This window comes from Macaca thibetana, chromosome 4 (genome assembly GCF_024542745.1).
Source record: "Macaca thibetana thibetana isolate TM-01 chromosome 4, ASM2454274v1, whole genome shotgun sequence".
Taxonomy (NCBI): domain Eukaryota; kingdom Metazoa; phylum Chordata; class Mammalia; order Primates; family Cercopithecidae; genus Macaca; species Macaca thibetana.
The window spans coordinates 106,482,368-106,501,167 of record NC_065581.1 but is presented as its reverse complement, the minus strand read 5'-3'; the positions used below and the strand labels follow the sequence as shown (position 1 = coordinate 106,501,167).

General features: G+C 45.3%; 1 protein-coding gene across 2 annotated transcripts in view; it reads left to right on the top strand.

Annotated features, from left to right (window-relative positions):
• The window catches only part of ZDHHC14 (zinc finger DHHC-type palmitoyltransferase 14), a 299,829-nt gene that overhangs the window by 199,520 nt on the left and 81,509 nt on the right, over window positions 1-18,800 (top strand). For both annotated transcript variants that reach the window (XM_050786737.1, XM_050786736.1), the window contains exon 3: window positions 16,085-16,243. In XM_050786737.1, coding sequence (XP_050642694.1) covers window positions 16,085-16,243 — 159 coding nt within the window. The remainder of the gene's footprint in view (window positions 1-16,084; window positions 16,244-18,800) is intronic.

Genomic DNA, 18,800 nt, shown 5'->3' with positions numbered 1-18,800 from the left:
CTGCTGTTGATGTGATATGACTTAATTGCCTACCTGATCACTTTACCACACAATACAGAACCTTTCTTGGCCTCTGTATTATTCAGTGCTGTCTAGAGAAATATCTGGAGAAACAGAATATATGTATGGGGGGCAGAGAAGAGACAGGTTTATTTTAGGAATTGGCTTCTTCTGATTGTGGGGTTGGCAAGTCTGGAATCTGCAGGGCAGGCCAGTAGGCTGGAAAGTCAGGTGAGTTGGTGTTGCCATCTTGAGCCTGAATCCTGCAGAGCAGCAGGCTGGAAGCAGGCGGGGTTTCTCCCGTGCAGTCTTGAGAATTGCTTCTACCTCGGGGGCACTCAGTATTTGCTCTGAAGATCAGCACCTGACTGGAGGAGGCCCACCCTCATTAGGGAGAGTAAGCTGCTTTACTCAAAGTCTGCTGATTTAAATGTTAATCTCATCTAAAAAATATCTTCATGGCAACATTTAGACTGGTGGTTGACCGAACAACTGGCACATGGCTGAGCCAAGTTGACACATAAAATTAACAGTCACAGCTTCCTTTTGCACTCAGAATGAAGGCCAACATCCCAGATGTGGCTACAAGGCTCTGTGTGACCTAGCTCCTGCCTTCCTCCTCTCTCAGATCTCCCGCTCACACTATGCTCTGGTCACACTGGTCTCCCTCCATGTCTTCAATATAACATCTCCCTCCTGTCCTGGAACCAGGACACAAGCTGCCCCCTGTGCCCGAAGTGCCTGGCTCCCTGCCCCCAGCGAGCGTGCACACCCCCACACACACTGTCTGGGGAAACCCTACTCTATCAGCCTCCAGATCCTGGCTCAAATGCTGCTGCTTCCGGGAGTTCCTGCCCCAGGGGGACTCTCCTGCTCTCCAACTAAAACATACGCAGTGTGCAACAATGCATTTCGCTGTGTGATTATTTAATTAATATATGCCCTCCACCAGACTGTACATTCCTTAAAGGCAAGCACCAGCTCCCTTTTGCCCACCAGAGAACTCTCAACACTCGTAGGTGTTGAGTGAATGATTAGGAAAATGCAAACTGGGCCTGGAACGCCATGTTTCTTTCATTCCTTGCAGGACTCACTACTTGGCTGCCTGGGGCCTGCCCTGGCCCTGGCCTCCCCTACCTCTCCGTGTTCCTCGCTCTCTTGCTTCTGACTTGGCAGGCCTTCTTTGCTCCTCCTGTGATGGCTAGGGGACTAAGCAGAGGAGATGCTCCCGGCTTTGCCGGCATGTGGCTTGGGTTTGAAACTGCCCAAATGAGCCCCTCCTCTGGCATCCATTTCCATCCTTGAAGAAAAATGTTTATGACAAACGGCCATACTAAGGATTTTAACTGGGAGAGGAGGACTGGGGGCCCCGCCTCTTCACGAGTCTTCCTGTGCATATCTGTATATAAGAATTCATAAAGAAAAAGTTGCTGCCATCCAATATATTACTAAGAAAATATTCACATTTTAATTCTCCAGTGGAAACCAAACCAGTGTATATAGACCGACCAGAATTTACTCTACTTTTTTCCCAAACAGTTAAAATAAAAGGAGTTGACTTGTCTAACATCTGATCATTGTTAATATTTTCCTGTGGGCTTGGAAGTTTCAGACTGTAAGCCCAGAGATTATATTCAATGGCTCTTAAAATAACCATCTTCTTTCATGACAGGTTAGCTATTCCAAGGTTGGGTAGTTTATGTCCTAAATGTTACAGAGCATGAGTAAAATGAGCGTTATGAAAATTTAAGATTTGTTAGATCCACCAGCTGTGTGTTGGTAGCATCCAACAGCTGTACTCCAGCAAATGCGATAGAATAGTCACAGAGACTTGAGTCTAAAGCAAAGCACATTTGCCCTGTGACTTACATCCTAATGCAGAGAGTTGCTTCATTTTCATTCCGACTGACTCCTCTTAGTAGAGCTTCCTACCACTCTGGCAGGCATTCTATCAGCTGGTTAATGGTTTATGAAACTGAAATCCACCAGGCAATGCCACTGTTCTGAATCCTTTGGTAAGGAAAGAATTTTATTTTTAGCTTTTATTTTGGGTTCAGAGGTACATGTGCAGGTTTCTTATTGTAAACTGTGTGTCATGGAGTTTTAGTGTACAGATTATTTCATCACCCAGGTTCTAAGCCTAGTACCCCACAGGTATTTTTTCTGATCCTCTCCCCACTCCCACCCTCTACCCTCAAGTAGGCCCCAGTGGGTGGTGTTCCCCTCTTTGCGTCCATGTGTTCTCATCATTTAGCTCCCACTTGTAAGTGAAAACATGTAGTACTTGGCCTTCTGTTCCCGCATTAGACTGCTTAGGGTAATGACCTCCAGCTCCATCCATGTTGCTACAGAGAACATGATCTCATTCTTTTTTTGGCCGCATAGTATTCCATGGTGTATATGTACCACATTTCCTCTATCCAGTCTACCACTGATGAACACTGAGGTTAATTCCATGCCTTTGTTATTGTGAATAGTGCTGCAGTGAACATACATGTGCATCTGTCCTTATGGTAGAATGATTTATATTTCTTTGGGTATATACCCAAAAATGGGATTGCTGGGCTGAATGGTAATTCTATTTTAAGTTCTTTGAGGAATCGCCACACTGCTTTCCACAATGGCTGAACTAATTTACACTCTCACCAACAGTGTATAAGCAGTCCCTTCATTCCCTTTTCTTCGCAACCTCTCCAGTATCTGTTTTCTGTTTGTTTGGTTTGTTTTTGAGATGGAGTTTCACTCTCGTCACCTAGGCTGGAGCTCAATGGCATGATCTCGGCTCACTGCCACCTCCGCCTCCCAGGTTCAAGTGATTCTCATGCTTCAGCCTCCCAAGTAGCTGGGATTACAGGCACCTGGTACCACACCTGGCTAATTTTTGTATTTTTAGTAAAGGTGGGGTTTTACCACATTGGCCAGGCTGGTCTCGAACTCCTGAACCTCAGGTGATCTGCCTGCCTCGGGCTCCCAAAGTGCTGGGATTACAGGCGTGAGCCATGGCAGCCAGCCCACATCTGTTATTTTTTTTACTTTTAAATGATAACCATTCTGCTGGTGTGAGATGGTATCTCGTTGTAGTTTTCATTTGCATTTCTCTAATGATTAATGCTGTTGAATTTTTTTTCATGTATTTGTTAACCACATGTATATCTTCTTTTAAAAAGTGTCTGTTCATGTCCTTTGCCCACTTTTTAATGGGGTTTTTTTTTCTTGTAAATTCATTAAAGCTCCTTACAGATTATGGATATTAGACCTTTGTCAGATGCTTAGTCTGCAAATATTTTCTCCAATTCTGTAGATTGTCTATTTAATCTGTTGATAGTTTCTTTGCAGTGCAGCAACTCTTAGTTTAATTAGGTCTCATTTGTCAATTTTTTTGTTGCAATTGCTATTGGTGTCTTCATCATAAATCTTTGCCAGGTCCTATGTCCAGAATGGCATTTCCTAAGTTATCTCCCAGAGTTTTTATAGTTTTAGATTTTACATTTAAGTCTTTAATCCATCTTAAATTGATTTTATACGTGGTGTAAGGAAGGGGCCCAGTTTCAATCTTCTGTCTGTGACTAGCCAGTTAGCCTAGCACTATTTATTGAATAGGGAATCCTTTCCCCCATTGTTTTTGTCAGGTTTGTCAATGATCAGATGGTTGTAGGTGTGTACCGTTATTTCTGGGATCTCTATTCTGCTCCACTGGTCTATGTGTGATATGGTTAGGTTTTGTGTCCTCACCCAAATCTCATCGTGAATTGCAATTGCCATAATCCCCACGGGTCAAGGGCAAGACCAGGTGGAGGTGATTGAATCATGGGGGCGGTTCCCCTATGCTGTTCTTGTGATAGTGAGTGAGTCTCACGAGATCTGATGGTTTTATAAGCGTCTGGCGTTTCCCCTGCTTGCACTCACTCTGTCCTGCCGCCCTTGTGAAGAAGGTGCCTGCTTCTCTTTGCCTTCCACCATGATTGTAAATTTCCTGAGGCTTCTCCAGTCATGTGGAACTGTGAGTCAATTAAACCTCTTTCCTTTATAAATTACCCAGTCTTGGTTATTTCTTCCTAGCAGTGTGAGAATGGACTAATAACAATGTGTCTGTTTTATACCAGAGTAAAACATGCTGTTTTGGTTACAATAGCCTTGTAGTATAGTTTGAAGTCAGTTAATGTGATGCTTCCAGCTTTGTTCTTTTTGCTTAGGATTGCCTTAGCCATTCTGGCGCTTTTTTGGTTCCATATGAACTTTAAAATAGTCTTTTTGAATTTTGTGAAGAATGTCATTGGTACTTTGATAGAAATAGCATTGAATCTGTAAATTGCTTTTGGCAGTATGGCCATTTTAATGATATTGATTCCTTTTTTTTTTTTTTTTTTTTTTTTTGAGACAGAGTCTTGCTCTGTCGCCCAGGCTGGAGTGCAGCGGTGTGATCTTGGCTCACTCTGCAAGCTCTGCCTCCCAGGTTCACGCCATTCTCCTGCCTCAGCCTCCCGAGTAGCTGGGACTACAGGCGCCCGCCACCACACCTGGCTAATTTTTTGTATTTTCAGTAGAGAGGGGGTTTCACCATGTTAGCCAGGATGGTCTCGATCTCCTGACCTCATGATCCGCCTGCCTTAGCCTCCCAAAGTGCTGGGATTACAGGCATGAGCCACCATGCCCGGCTGATATTGATTCTTTCTGCCCATAAGCATGGAATGTTTTTCCATTTGTATGTGTCATCTCTGATTTCTGGCAGTGTTTTGTAACTCTTATTGTAGAAATCTTTCACCTCCTGGTTACCTGTATGCCTAGGTTTTTTATTCTTTTTATGGCAACTGTGAATGGGATTGTGTTCCTGATTTGGCTCTTCATTTGGATGTTGTTGGTGTACAGGAATGCTAGTGATTTTCATACATTAATTTTATATCCTGAAACTTTGCTGAAGTTGTTTATCAGATCAAGGAGCTTTTCGGCAGAGACTCTGGGGTTTTCCAGATATGGAATAATGTCATCCACCAACAGGGAGAGTTTGACTTCCTACTCTGTTCTTCTTTGAATGCCTTTTATTTCTTCCCCCTGACTGCTCTGGACGGGATTTCCAGTACTATGTTGAATAGGAGTGGTAAGAGAGGGCATCCTTATCTTGTGCCAGCTTTCAAGGTGAATGCTTCCAGCTTTTGCCCATTCAGTATGATGTCAGCTGTGGGTTTGTCATAGATGGCTCTTGTTATTTTGAAGTATGTTCCTTCAATGCCTAGTTTATTGAGGGTTTTTAACTTGAAGAAATGTTGAATTTTATTGACAGCCTTTTCTGCATCTATTGAGATAATTATGTGTTTTTAAGGAAATTTTTTAGTTCTGTTTATGTGATTAATCACATTTACTGATCTGTGTATGTTGAACCAACCTTGCATCTGAAGGATAAAGTCTACTTGATCTTGGTGGATTAACGTTTTGATGTGCTGCTAGATTCAGTTTATTAGTATTTTCTTGAGGATTTTTGCTTCTACGTTCATTTGGGATATTGGCCTGGGGTTTTCTTTTTTTGTTGCATCTCTGCCAGGTTTTGGTATCAGGATGATGCTGGCCTCAGAGTGAGTTGAGGAAGAGTCCTCCTCCTCAATTTTTTGGAACAGTTTCAGTAGGAATGGTACCAGCTCTTTATACATCTGGTAGAATTCAGCTGTGAATCCATCTGGTCCTGGGCTTTTCTTGGTTAGTAAGCTTTTTATTACTGCTTCAATTTTGGAACTCATTACTAATCTGTTCAGGGATTCAGTTTCTTCTTGGTTCAGTCTTGGGAGGTTGTATGTGTCCAGGAATTTATCAGTTTCTTCTAGATTTTCTAGTTTGTCTGCATAGAGGTGTTCATAGTACTCTCTGGGTTTTTTGGGGTTTTTTTTGTATTTCTGTGGGGGTAAGTGGTAATGCCCCCTTTGCCATTTCTAATTGTGTTAATTTGGATTTCTCTCCTTTTTTTTATTAGTCTAGCTAGCAGTCTATCTTATTAATTTTTTCAAAGAACCAACTCCTAGATTTGTTGATGTTTTGTAGGTTTTTTTGTTTGTTTCTTAATTCCCTTCAGCTTAGCACTGATTTTGGTTATTTCTGTCTTTTAGTAGCTTTGGGATTGGTTTTCCTTTGCTTCTCTAATTCCTCTAGTTATGATGTTAGATTGTTAATTTGAGATCCTTCTTACTTTTTCATGTGGCCATTTAGTGCTATAAACTTCCATCTTAACACTACCTTAGCTGTGTCCCAGAGATTCTGGTATGTTGTATCTTTGTTCTCATTAGTTTCAAAGAACTTCTTGATTTCTGCCTTGATTTCATTATTTACCCTAAAGTCATTCAGGAACAGGCTGTTTAATTTTCTATGTAATTGTATGATTTTCAGCAATTTTTTTAAGTATTGATTTTTATTTTTCTTGTGCTATGGCTTGAAAGTATAGTTGGTATGTTTTTTTTTTTTTTTAATTTGCTGAGGATTGTTTTATGTCTGATTGTGTGGTCAATTTAAGAGTATGTGCTATGTGACAATCAGAAGAATGTATATTCTCTTGTTTGGGGGTAGAGAGTTCTGTAGATGTTTGTGTTAGGTCCATTTGGTCCAGTATTGAATTCAGGTCCTGAATATCTGTGTTAATTTTATGCCTCAATGATCTAATACTGTCAGTGGGGTGTTGAGGTCTCTCACTATTATTGTGTGGGAGTCTAAGTCTCTTTGTAGGTCTCTAACAGCTTGCTTTATAAATCTAGGTGCTCCTGTGTTAGGTGCATATATATTTAGGATAGTTAGATCTTCTTGTTGAATTGAATGCTTTGCCATTATGTAATGCCTTTCTTTGTCTTTTTTTTTTTTTTTATCTCTGTTGGTTTAAAGTCTGTTTTGTCTGAAATTAGGATAGTAACCCCTGCTTTTATTCTGTTTTCCATTTGCTTGGTAGATTTTTCTCCATCCCTTCATTTTGAGCCTATGGGTGTCACTGCTTTTGAGATGGGTCCCTTGAAGACAGCATACCATTGGGTCATTGGGTCTTGCTTCTTTATCCAGGTTACCACTCTGTGCCATCTTTTTTTTTTTTTTTTAAACAGGGTCTTGCGCTGTCACCCAGGCTGGAATGCAGTGGCACAATCTCAGTTTGGTGCAACCTCTGGCTCCCAGGTTCAAGCAATTCACCCACCTCAGCCTCCCGAGTATCTGGAACTACAGGCACACACCACCATGCTCAGCTAATTTTTTGTATTTTTAGTAGATTTGGGCCTTCTCCATGTTGGCCAGGCTGGTCTCAAACTCCTGGCCTCGAGTGATCTGCACACCTGGGCCTCCCAAAGTGCTGGGATTACAGGTGTGAGCCACCATGCCCAGCCCACCCTGTGCCTTTTAATTGGGGCATTTCCCATTTACATTCAAAGTTAGTATTGATCTTGTCATCACATTGTTAGCTGGTTATTATGCAGGCTTGTTTGTGTGGTTGCTTTATAGAGTCACTGGTCTGTGTACTTAAGTGTGTTTTTGTAGTGGCTGGTAATAGTCCTTCCTTTCCATATTTAGTGCTCTTTTCAGGATCTCTTTTAATGTAGGTCTGGTGGCAAGGAATTCCTCAACATTTGCTTTGAAAAGGATCTTATTTCTCCCTGATTCATGAAGCTTAGTTTGGCTGGATATGAAATTCTTGTTTGGAAATTCCTTTCTTTAAGAATGCTGAACATAGCCCAATCTCTTCTGGCTTTTAGGGTTTCTGCTGAAAGATCTGCTGTTAATCTGATAGGGTTCCCTTTGTAGGCGAACTGCCTCTTCTCTCTACATTTTTTAACATTGTTTCTCTCATTTTCATCTTGGAGAATCTGATGATTATGTGTCTTCGGGATATTCTTCTTGTGTATTATTTTGCAGGAGTTCTCTTCATTTCCTGAATTTTAATGTCAGCCTCTCTAGCAAGGTTGGGGAAGTTTACATGTATGATATCCTGAAATAGTTTTCCAAGTTGCTTGCTTTTTCCCTGTCTCTTTCAGGGACACCAAAGAGTTGTTGATTTGGTCTCTTTACGTAAGTCCATATTTCTCAAAGGTTTTATTCATTCTTTTTTCTTTATTTTTGTCTGACTGAGTTATTTCAGAGCCAGTCTTAAAGCTGTGAGATTCCTTCCTCAGCTTGGTATGTTCTGCTGTTAATACTTGTGATTTCATTATGAAACTCTTATAGTATGTTTTTCATCTTTTTCAGATCAGTTTGGTCCTTTTTTACGACTCTTTCATCTATCAGCTTCTGTATCATTTTATTGCAATTCCTAGATCCCTTGGATTGGATTTCAACTTTCTCCTAGATCTCAATAATCTTTGTTGCTATCCATACTCTGAATTCTACTTCTGTCTTTCAGTCATTTCAGCCTGGTTAAGAACTCTTGCTGGGGAACTAGTGCGATTGTTTGGAAAGAAGACACTCTGGCTATTTGAGTTGCCAGAGTTCTTGGGCTGGCTCTTTCTCATCTGTGTGGGCTGGTGGTCCTTTAACTGTGGTGTAAGTTGAGTACAGTCAGTAGACTTTTCTGGATGTTTCCAGAGGACCAAGGCTTTGTACAAGGTCTTTATTTATAGTCAATTATTGTCCTTGGTTTCACATGGGGAGTATATTAGCAAAGTGTTTTTTGTTGTTGTTGTTTTTGTTGTTGTTGTTGTTGTTTTCGGTTTTTGGTTTTTTTTTTTGGTTTTTTTTTTTTTTGGTGTTGAAGTTTTGGGCTTTGATACAGTCGATGGCACTTAAGCGTAATGGCCAGCAGGTAGGCTCTTCCTCAGCCACGCGGCTCCTCGGCATTTCCACACATTTGCAGCTGTGTGCCCTCCCAGTGTTCTGAGGTGTAGGCTCCTCTCCCACTTAGGTGCTGGCTGCGGATCTCAGCTTGGCACTCCCGGGCTACCCACTGCAGCTCTGGGGTAAGCTCAGGCTTTATATTCTGTCCCCAGCTTGGAAGCAGCAGAGGAAGGGTCCTTAGCAGTGGTTGTAGCAGAAGGCCTTTCACTTCTGTCGTGGGGCTTCACCCAGCAAGAGATGCAGAGCCACAATCAATCATTGCAATTGGCCTGGGCTGGGGCAGCTGTGCTGTGGACCTAAGTGGAGGGGACCCTTTCTGGTGATGAGTAGGGTGACTGGGTGGGTCCCAGGGGAGACAGCCTGGCCTCTCCTCCTTAGGGCAACTGCAGCTTGCAGGCAGTATGGTTGAAGCACTCAGGGTCTTTGCTCCTTTCCCACTCCAAGGGCAGCAAGGCAGCATCCTTGCAGTGGCAGTGGCCGAGGAGCTCTCGGTTGCCTCTAGGAGCTGCACCTCAGAGAACTGCTAAGCTGCTGGTCTGGATGGGAGTGAACACTGGGAGTGTTCAGCCAGGGGGCAGGGAGGCTGCGCTGCTGGCCTGAGCTGGGGACTCTACTTGTTGAGGAGTGGGGCGGGAGGGCTCACAGGGAAGAGAGACTGGACTCCTCTCCGTATGGTGGCTGTGGTGTGCTGGAGGTGCCAGCATAGTGACTAGGACCTTCGTCCCTTCCCCAGCCCGAGGGCAGTTAGGGCAGTACCACTGCAGCTGCAATGGCAGAAAAGAACTTTAATCTACATCTTTTCTAATTTGGGATTTTTCCTTTTGCAATGTAAGAAAGCAGAGTCCAGTGACTGTATATGGTACCACATAGACATTTGATCCCTGAATTTGGGGCAGGAATAAATCTGATCGGAGACAAATGGATCTTTCAGGATGGAAGTGCTCTGTTATTCCTTCAGGAAGAAAAGGTGACTTACTTGAAGTCACAGGCGGAAGTTAAACAGCTGATAGAAGGCCTCCGGTGAGCCCAGGAATTCTGTGTGAAACAACTTAATCAACAGGCAGCTTCCCATCCCTGAGCCCACACACTGCACAGCCCCAATTTCTTCATCCCCAGCTCCCCTAATTTTTGCCCACAGGCTGATTGCAAGGGTAACACTAGATGTAGGTACTGTTATTATTTCTGTCTCATGCCAACAACGTCCACCAATGGGTTGGGGAACTATATGAAGGAAGAGACCATTTCAAACTTTTACATACTCTTTCAAAATGCTTGTGTATAAAAATTTCCTTGAAAAATACTGACTTGGGACGGGCACGGTGGCTCATGGCTGTAATCCCAGCACTTTGGGAGGCCGAGGCGGGCGGATCACCTAAGCTCAGGAGTTCGAGACCAGCCTGGCCAACATGGCAAAACCGCATCTCTACTAAAAATACAAAAAAATTAGCTGGGTGTGGTGGCAGGAGCTTGTAGTCCCAGCTACTCGGGAGGCTGAGGCAGGAGAATTGCTTGAACCCAGGAGGCAGAGGTTGCAGTGAGCCAAGATTGCACCATTGCACTCCAGCCTAGGTGATAAGAGCAAAACTCCATCTCAAATAAATAAATAAATAAATAAATAAATAAATAAATAAATTTTAAAAAATACTGACTCATATATACTTGCCTAACTGCTAGAGGTTTTCCCCCAAAAATTCTAGTGTTTGACCCACTAGCTATTGCAAATGCCTATTATTATTTTCTCAATTGCTGTATTTAAACCACAAAGAGCAGCCCAAAGAGGCAGAGGCACAATTGTTGCCAACAACCAAAGGAAACCAAAAATCCAAAAAAAAAAAAAAAAAAACCCAAAACCAGAAAAGTTGAGTAGAGCAGGAACCCTCCCTCTGCGTCTCTCTTTGTGCCACATGACACAGGCCACAGGTGTTTGTGATCTCCAGAGATGAGAGAAAGACTTCATGATTGGCCACTGGCCTCAGGCTAGAACACCGAAGAAAAAGTTCCTTTGTGCTAAGATTGGTATGTGAAGCCCTGGGTTTCCAGCCCCCTTGTTCCCGTCTGCCCTGGATGCAAGCATGCCTGAAAGCCATGGGCCTAGGCAGCTGTCAGATGCATTGTGTGGAAGAAAGAACAGCAGGGCTCCCTGAGGTACACAGCTGCCCTCCTCAGCCGGCCGTTTTAGGGGGTGCCGCCTGGCCATGCGAGGTTAGCTCTGGATCAGCAGCAGCTTGTGGACACGTTTTGAAAGAGTCAGATCCACAGAGCACCTTGGAAAGGCGTCCTCTGCAAGGGAGGGGCTGAAAGCACAAGAGTGGCCTGCCTGGTGGACAGCATTGCAGCACTTGAGGGCCTGCGGCTGTGATTCCCAGGCGGGGTGGAGGTGCAGGAGCATGGCAGTCCTCCATCTTGGGCATCTCCTATGTGCTAGACCCTCTGCTGGACAATGGGGACTTGAAAGTGGATAGGCCATGGTCACTGCCCTAGAGCAGCAGGAAGATCTGGAAACAAATCCTCCTGACATCATCGGTACTGGGTCTTCCCTCCAGCCTGTAAACACCACCAGCAGAGAAGAAATCTGAGTTCCTGCTGTGTCCCCAGCTCAGAGCCCAGGGCTGGCCCACAGTAGAAGCACAATACAGATCTAGTGGCTGGATAAATAAACAAGGCAGGCGCAGTGAGAGCCCAAAGGAGGAAACAAGTAACTCTGCTTGCAAAGTGTTTTCACAAGAGAAGCTGGAACTGACCCTGAAAGGATAGGATTATCTGCACAGACAGCAGGAGAGGGAATCCTGAGCAGAGAGAGTATCACATGCAAATGCCTGGAAGTAGAAAACAGCATTGCCCGCTCAGGGAAACCCAAGGAGGCCACTGTCTTTTGAGCATAGGCTCCATGGAAGATCGTGCAAGGAGAGAGAAGGTTCACGGATTGTGTGCTGCATGGGAGGGCCTGAGTTTCTTGGTGGGACTTGCATTTAGAAAGCTGACTCTAAGGGCCAGGAGAACAGATCAGATCAGAATGGGTGGCAAGACAGGCTCGAGACTTGCTGTGCTCATCAGACAACCCAGCAGAGCCCTCCCAGGACCCCAGCAGCCCTCCGCAACCCCTGGTGCAGCACTGGCTTAATAGTAAATCCTTCATAAATATTGGTTGACTTTTTTCACGGCATAGCTGGGCCCTGAATCCAGGTCTTCTGATTCTTCCATTTCTTTTACATAAAGAGCTCTCCAAATATTTAGTCAAAGGGTTTTGGGTTTGGGTTTAATTCTTAAGCTTCAGTTTACTATGTCTTTTGAATTCTAGCTTTCAGCATTTCACCTGTTTGTAACAGAGGTTCAATCTTTTAAAAAATGCACTTTGGAACTAAAGATCAATAGAGTTTATCTTCAGGAGTGCCAGCAAATACTTGCTTTTTCAAGTCATTGCTACTCAGAACTAGGCTATTTAAATAATTGTAGTGTTGAAAAATTTGTCATTCCTGCATTTTAAAATAATCACCTTCACGATTCAGTTTCTAAACTTTTCTGATGAAATGAACACACATGTTTGATTGAATTCGTATTTTTTAAAAAGGTATCAGGTCTAGTTTTTCTACCCGTGTTTGCAGGAGTATATAGAGGCAATAGATTTCACAGCTGACATAAGGATTATTATTAATCTAGGCCTCAGTGGCACCCAGCTGGCAGAGAGGGCTGACCTTATCTTTGATGGGTTCAAAACCAGTGATTTCTATCCAGTGCTCGGGGGAAGCACACAGCCGTGCCATCTCTTTGTTTTCTCCTTATTACAGAATCAGTTGCAAGGCCTCCCTCTTCTTAAGGCCCCCGCTTTTGGAGCTCAGCGCCTCTCCAGATGCCTGTGACGTTAGTGCCATTTGATGGGGCAGCCACCTGGGGTGCCAGGCAGATGGGGCATCTGCCGAAAGAGGGTGTCCTGCTTGGCAGGGCAAGGCCACCCAGAGTCCTTGGACTGGCTCCACAGCTGTTCAATTATTCTAAGCAGAAGGTTTGGGCCTCAGGAAGAGAGAAGTAGAAGACCTGCTTCATCCTCCTGCCGTAGCCGCGCCCTGCCCTCCACACTGCCTGCTCTCCCTCCAACCTGGAACTTTAATTTTTCCATGAATAATTCATGGCCAGCAGCAGTTCAAAGCACTCTCCTTAACTCTGGGATTGTACTTTCACAAACACCAAAGCCTTAGGCTAAAGGGCTATGGCAGATTTCGAGACCTCTGACAGCCATTTAAAGAAGATCGAGGCTGGGCACAGTGGCTCGTGCCTATAACCACTTTGGGAGGCCAAGGTGGGAGGAACACTTGCTTGAAGTCGGTTGCTCAAGACCAGCCTGGGCAACATAGTAAGACCCTGTCTCTACAAAAAAATTTAAAAATTAGGCTGGGCACAGTGACGGTAATCCCAGCACTTTGGGAGGCCAAGGCAGGCGGATCACCTGAGGTCAGGACTTTGAGACCAGCCTGGCCAACATACAGTGAAACACCATCTCTACTAAAAAAAAATACAAAAATTAGCTGGGTGTGGTGGTGCACACCTGTAGTCCCGGCTACTTGGGAAGCTGAGGTAGGAGTATGGCTTGAACCTGGGAGGCAGAGGTTGCAGTGAGCCAAGATCACACCACTGCACTCCAGCCTGGGTTACAGAGCAAGACTCTGTCTGTCAAATAAATAAATAATTTTAAAAATTTAAAAATTAGCCAGGCATGGTGGTGAATACCTGTAGTCCCAGCAGCTTTGAAGGCTGAGGTGGGAGGACCACCTGAGCCTGGGAGGTCAAGTGAGCTATGATAGCACCACTGCACTCCAGCCAGGGTGACAGAGTGACACTATTTCTAAAAATTAAAAATATATATATATATTTTTAAAGAAGACTGCAGGGAGGGGCATACCTTTTGGAGCCCTTAAATCATGACATGTTGAGTCGTGGGTACTGTCAGTGAGTGAGAGCACCCCTGCTTGGGGGCAGAACGGCACAGCTCTCCAGATACACTGAGCTGTTCTAAATCACCAAGTACTCTGTGTGAAAATACTTGGGTGTGGGTGTGTTCTGTGATGTGGCCCCTCACCTGACTAAGCTTGTTCTCTAAGTTTAGCTCTTTATCATGCAAGTGAGTGTATTTGAGTACATAATAAAGAGGCACATAGGAATATGTGAACTGGGGAGTATTTACTGGCACCCCATAGTGGGGTTCTCAAACCTGAAAGTTTCAATCATGGAGAATCTCAGTGAAATGCAGATCCCCATGCAGTTGGGACAAGCCAAGAATCTGCTTCTCTGCTAGGCTGTCAGATGATATGGATGCTGGTGGATCACTCTTGGAGCAGGGCTTCTCATCTTTGACTGCAGATTCCCATCTGTATTACTCCATTTTCACTCTGCTATAAAGAACTACCTGAGGCTGGATAATTTATAAAGAAAAGAGGTTTTATCGGCTCACAGTTCCACAGGCTGCACAGGAAGCATGGCTGGGGAGGCCTCAGGAAACTTACAATCATGGAGGAAGGAAAAGAGGAAGGAAGGAAAAGAGGAAGATCTTAAATGGTTTGGCTGTGTCCCCACCCAAATCTCATCCTGAGTTGTGGTTTCCATAATCTCTACATGTCATGGGAGGTGACCCAGTGGGAGGTAATTGAATCATGGAGGCAGTTACCCCCATGCTGTTCTTGTGATAGTGATCTCATGAGATCTGATTCTTTTATAAGAGGCTTTTCCCCCTTTGCTTGGCACCTCTCCTCCCTGCTGCCATGTGAAGGACCTGTTTGCTCCCCTTTCTGTCTTGATTATACACTTCCTGATACCTCCCCAGCCCAACGGAACTGTGAGTCAACTAAACCTCTTTCCTTTATAAATTATCCAGTCTCAGGTATGTCTTTAATAGCAGCATGAGAACAGACTAATACAATGCCCCACACCAATGAAAGAATCTCTGCGGGCAGGACCAGGATCTCAGCAGTTCTGCTCAATGATTATTGCCCAGGATGAGTCGGTGTGGTGTGAGGGGCCTGAGTGGGTGATGGGACTGATTCCTACCACTTTGGAAATTAACCAAAAGTATCTTGCAACCATCTCTGATAGTATGTGCTTTAAGAGGGTGAGAGTTAAAATGAACAGTTATCTTTAACGTTACCAGCCCTGACGCTCCCCAGGACGGATCCAGTCCCTTAGGTCTGGCTTGCATGTGTCAGCCACAGAGTCTCAGCTGAAGCCCTCATGGAAGTTCTTGCTCTGCTCCATCCACCCTGTGCTCCTGTTCTTGACTGCACAGCCAGCTACCCTAACTTTCTTGACAAGGCTAATAGGACTGTGAGGAAATAGGACTAATAGGACAAGGCTAATAGGACTGTGAGGCGAAATAAAACTGGAAGTTTTGTCTTCCCAGAGAAAGGGGTTCTCAACCCTTGCCCACATGAGAATAACCTGGGTCATTCTGATTTAATGAATCTGGGACAGGGTTCACACCTTAGGGGAGTTTTAAAAGCTCCCATGTGATCTTAATGTGAAATCAGAGACTATAAGATAAAATCGAAATTTAAAAATTCTACATGTTTGTATTTTCATTGACATTTTTAGAACTGGTTCTAAAAATTAAAGGTGCTATTGAGATGATAAAATGTAGAAATGATTTTCAAAATACATATTTAATGATTTTTTTAAAATGTATTTTTTACAATCTGCATTCTCCCCCTCCCATTCTATACTTGGCATTTTTGAGGAAGCCAGTGGGCAAAGTGAAGGGACCCTGGAGCTGGATTTGGAGTCCGGCATTCCAGGAAAGGGAATTAGGGTGGTGTGTTAATGAGGGCAAGGCTAGCAGCACTAACAAGTAACACCCTAGCCTTCCCAGGTTTAAGGCAGGCGTTTGGTGCTCATAGACCTGTGCAGGTGGGAAGAAGTCAGGGTGGCCCTCCTCTGTGCAGTCAGGCTACTCCTCAGCTGTGGCTCCCAAGGTGGCCCGGGGCCTCTCCTGCCGCCTGCAGGGAGGGGAGGGGGAAGAGAAAAAGGGGTGGGGCTCCATGGGAAGGGCCTGGCTGGGCGGGGCCATGTGTGCTCTGCTCCATTGGCCAGAGCTCAGTCATGTGGCCCCTGCACGTGTGAAATGAAAGAGGCTTGGGTCCCAGTGGAGGACGAGTCCCAGAGCCCCAGCCTGAGTAAAGTGTGGGCACTGGGGCCGTGCCAGCCACTGTGCCTGCTGCCCTGGAGCTCACACTCCAGGCAGACGGGTCCTGCCGAGGCCGAGGGAGGCTCTGAAGAGGCTCTGAAGGGTGTGCGCTCTTTCTCTTCTTTTTCTCCACAGATATCGCAAACGGCACCAGTTCAGGGGGGTACCGCCCGCCTCCCAGAACCAAAGAAGTCATCATCAATGGCCAGACCGTGAAACTTAAATACTGTTTCACCTGCAAGATTTTCCGGCCCCCTCGCGCCTCCCATTGCAGCCTTTGTGATAACTGCGTAGGTGAGTAGTGCCCGGGCGGAGTCTGGCAGGAGCCCAGATCCTCCGGGTGGGCTCTGCGCCTCTCCAGCCCCGCGCCACGGAACACTCAGTAATGGTTAATATTTCGGCGCATTTGCATCTTGCCACTGATTGAGTTCACCGGGCCTAGAGTCACCAAATCTCTTTTTTAATCTCTTTACACCCTGCACCGCCCTTGGCTACGCCTCCCCCAGCACAGGCACCAGAACGGGGTCCTCTGTCTCCCAAGGCTGCCAGGTCAGCAGGCACTTGAAATAAAGTCATGTCGCCCCCAGGCCCCTCGATTGCCGCAGGGCTGGCCACACACCTACGGGAGGCACCCTTGTGCAGTCGTGTGTCCCGACTCCTCAGAAGGGCTGGGGGCGTTCAATCCCCAGTCCTTCTGGGGACAGGAAAAGAGGCAGGGTCCGGGAGTCTTCTCCCCCAGGGGCTGGAGTTAGGATCTGTATTCTTCCCGGAGAGCACCAAGGCCTCCCCTCTCTGCCTCCCAACTTCCGCCAGGACAGGCTAGGGAAATAGGCAGAGGGGACTGAGAGCTCGGAGATCTGCAGCTGTAAGGCTGGGCGCTACCACCGGCCCAGCACTGGCCTTCTACAAGTGACCCGGGCCCAGCCCCTGGGATTATTTGGCAAGCGCCTCTTGTCACTGCAGACTGAGAGCTGCTCCCCACACCCACAGACCCTCTTCTCTCTCTGGCTGGAGCTGCCTAGAGATGAGGTTGGCAAGGAGATGGCAGAACACCCAAGTGACAGGAAGGGAAGGAAGTAGAGGACAAAAGCTTTGCCACAGTGGGGAAGACTCGTAGCCTGCCTCTAGCGGAAGTGACCAGGAGTATTCCTGGGAGAATAAGCGATGGAAACCCTGTTACCTTATAACTGAAAGGATAGGAGTGCCCCTCAGAACAAACCTAACTTCCCTTAGTAACACAGCATTGATTGCCAACACTCTTCGGGAGTCTTAGAATTTGTAGTCTCAATTCTTCTTGAGAAAAATAAGATTTTATAATGTACGTCCTGCTGTGCAAAGCAGTCTTCCGTTTATTTGTCTTAAATTAACTTTACCCTAACTTTAATAATCTACAGTTTGGCACAAAGCTCATGTTTTCGCTATCAGGCCTCATCTTGGTTTTCTTAACGTAGATAAATTAATTTCAGCCTTGCCTCCCCAACAGAACAGTGTGGAATGTGTTCTGTTTCTCCCATGTAGGAAGTAGCTGATAGTTAAGAGCATGGGATCTGGCACTGCACAGCCTGGGTTCAAATACCAGCTGCGTGACAGGCAAGGCACTGAAACGCTGTGTGCCTCAGTTTCCTCTTCTCGGTAGTGGGGTTGATAACTGCCTGCCGCATGGGATGGTGGAGAGAATAAATGAATGAACAGGTGGAAAGTGCCTGGCATGTAGCAAACACTCTGTAACTGTTAGCTGCTCGTGCTCTTGTTACTCCTCCTCCCTTGATAGTTTTGATTGGCTTTCTCTGAACAATGTCTTGACCTTCTATAGATGCAATGACCAAAACTACACCTAGTTCTCCATGTGGGGGCACACCAGGGATTCTACAAGGACACACAACAACCTTTGTTTGAGCACCAGTACCCTTCCTGGTGACACCAGCCCCAGTGTCCGTTTCACACTTACCTTGGGGACAAATTAAGCTGAAGGAGCACAGCATCTTAAATGTCTTTGGGGGAACCGTCTACCTGTAGGAGTTCTCAGCACCCTTTCTTGGGTTGTAATTTTGACCTCCAGGCCTGTGACATGATGGAACAGTGTGTGTCTTACACCTGTGCACATAAACTCTTCTGTCATTCTGCATGCCTTCTCCTGGAGGTCTAATGCCTTATTCTAGTCTGTATTTTGGTAGGTAGGGTGTTGTTATCTACAAAACTAAAGGTCTTACTGGGCACTGCCTTCTCTTTGTCATTTATAAAACTTTTTACTCATTTCTAAACACCCCCAGTGTTTCCACTCATTTATCCTCTGTTTCTTGTCTCTAGGCTAGATTTTTTTTTTCTTTTTTTTTTTTTTTTTTTTTTGAGATGGAGTCTTGCTCTGTCATCCAGGCTGGAGTACAGTGGCGTGCTCTCGGCTCATTGCAACCTCCACCTCCCAGGTTCAAACAATTCTCCTGCCTCAGCCTCTCGAGTAGCTGGACTACAGGCACATGCCACCACACCCGGCTAATTTTTTTGTATTTTTCTTAGAGACAAGGTTTCACCATGTTGGCCAGGCTGGTCTTGAACTCCTGGCCTCAAGTGATCCACCTGCCTCGGCCTCCCGAAATCCTGGGAATACAGATGTGAGCCGCCACTCCCAGCCTAGGCTAGATTTTTAATCACAGTCAAAACTTTCTTCTCAATCTCCTGTGACTTACTGTTTTAAAATTCCTTTTGGATTATTATCAGACATGTTCTGAAAGTTCATATAATCACATTTGTTCCCTCCCATTGCCCACAGGTGTTTATGTCCCTTAAAGGACCCTGATGAATGAAATGTAAAAGCCCCTTATCACAACTATGCCTTTGCCTGGTGACAGTGTAC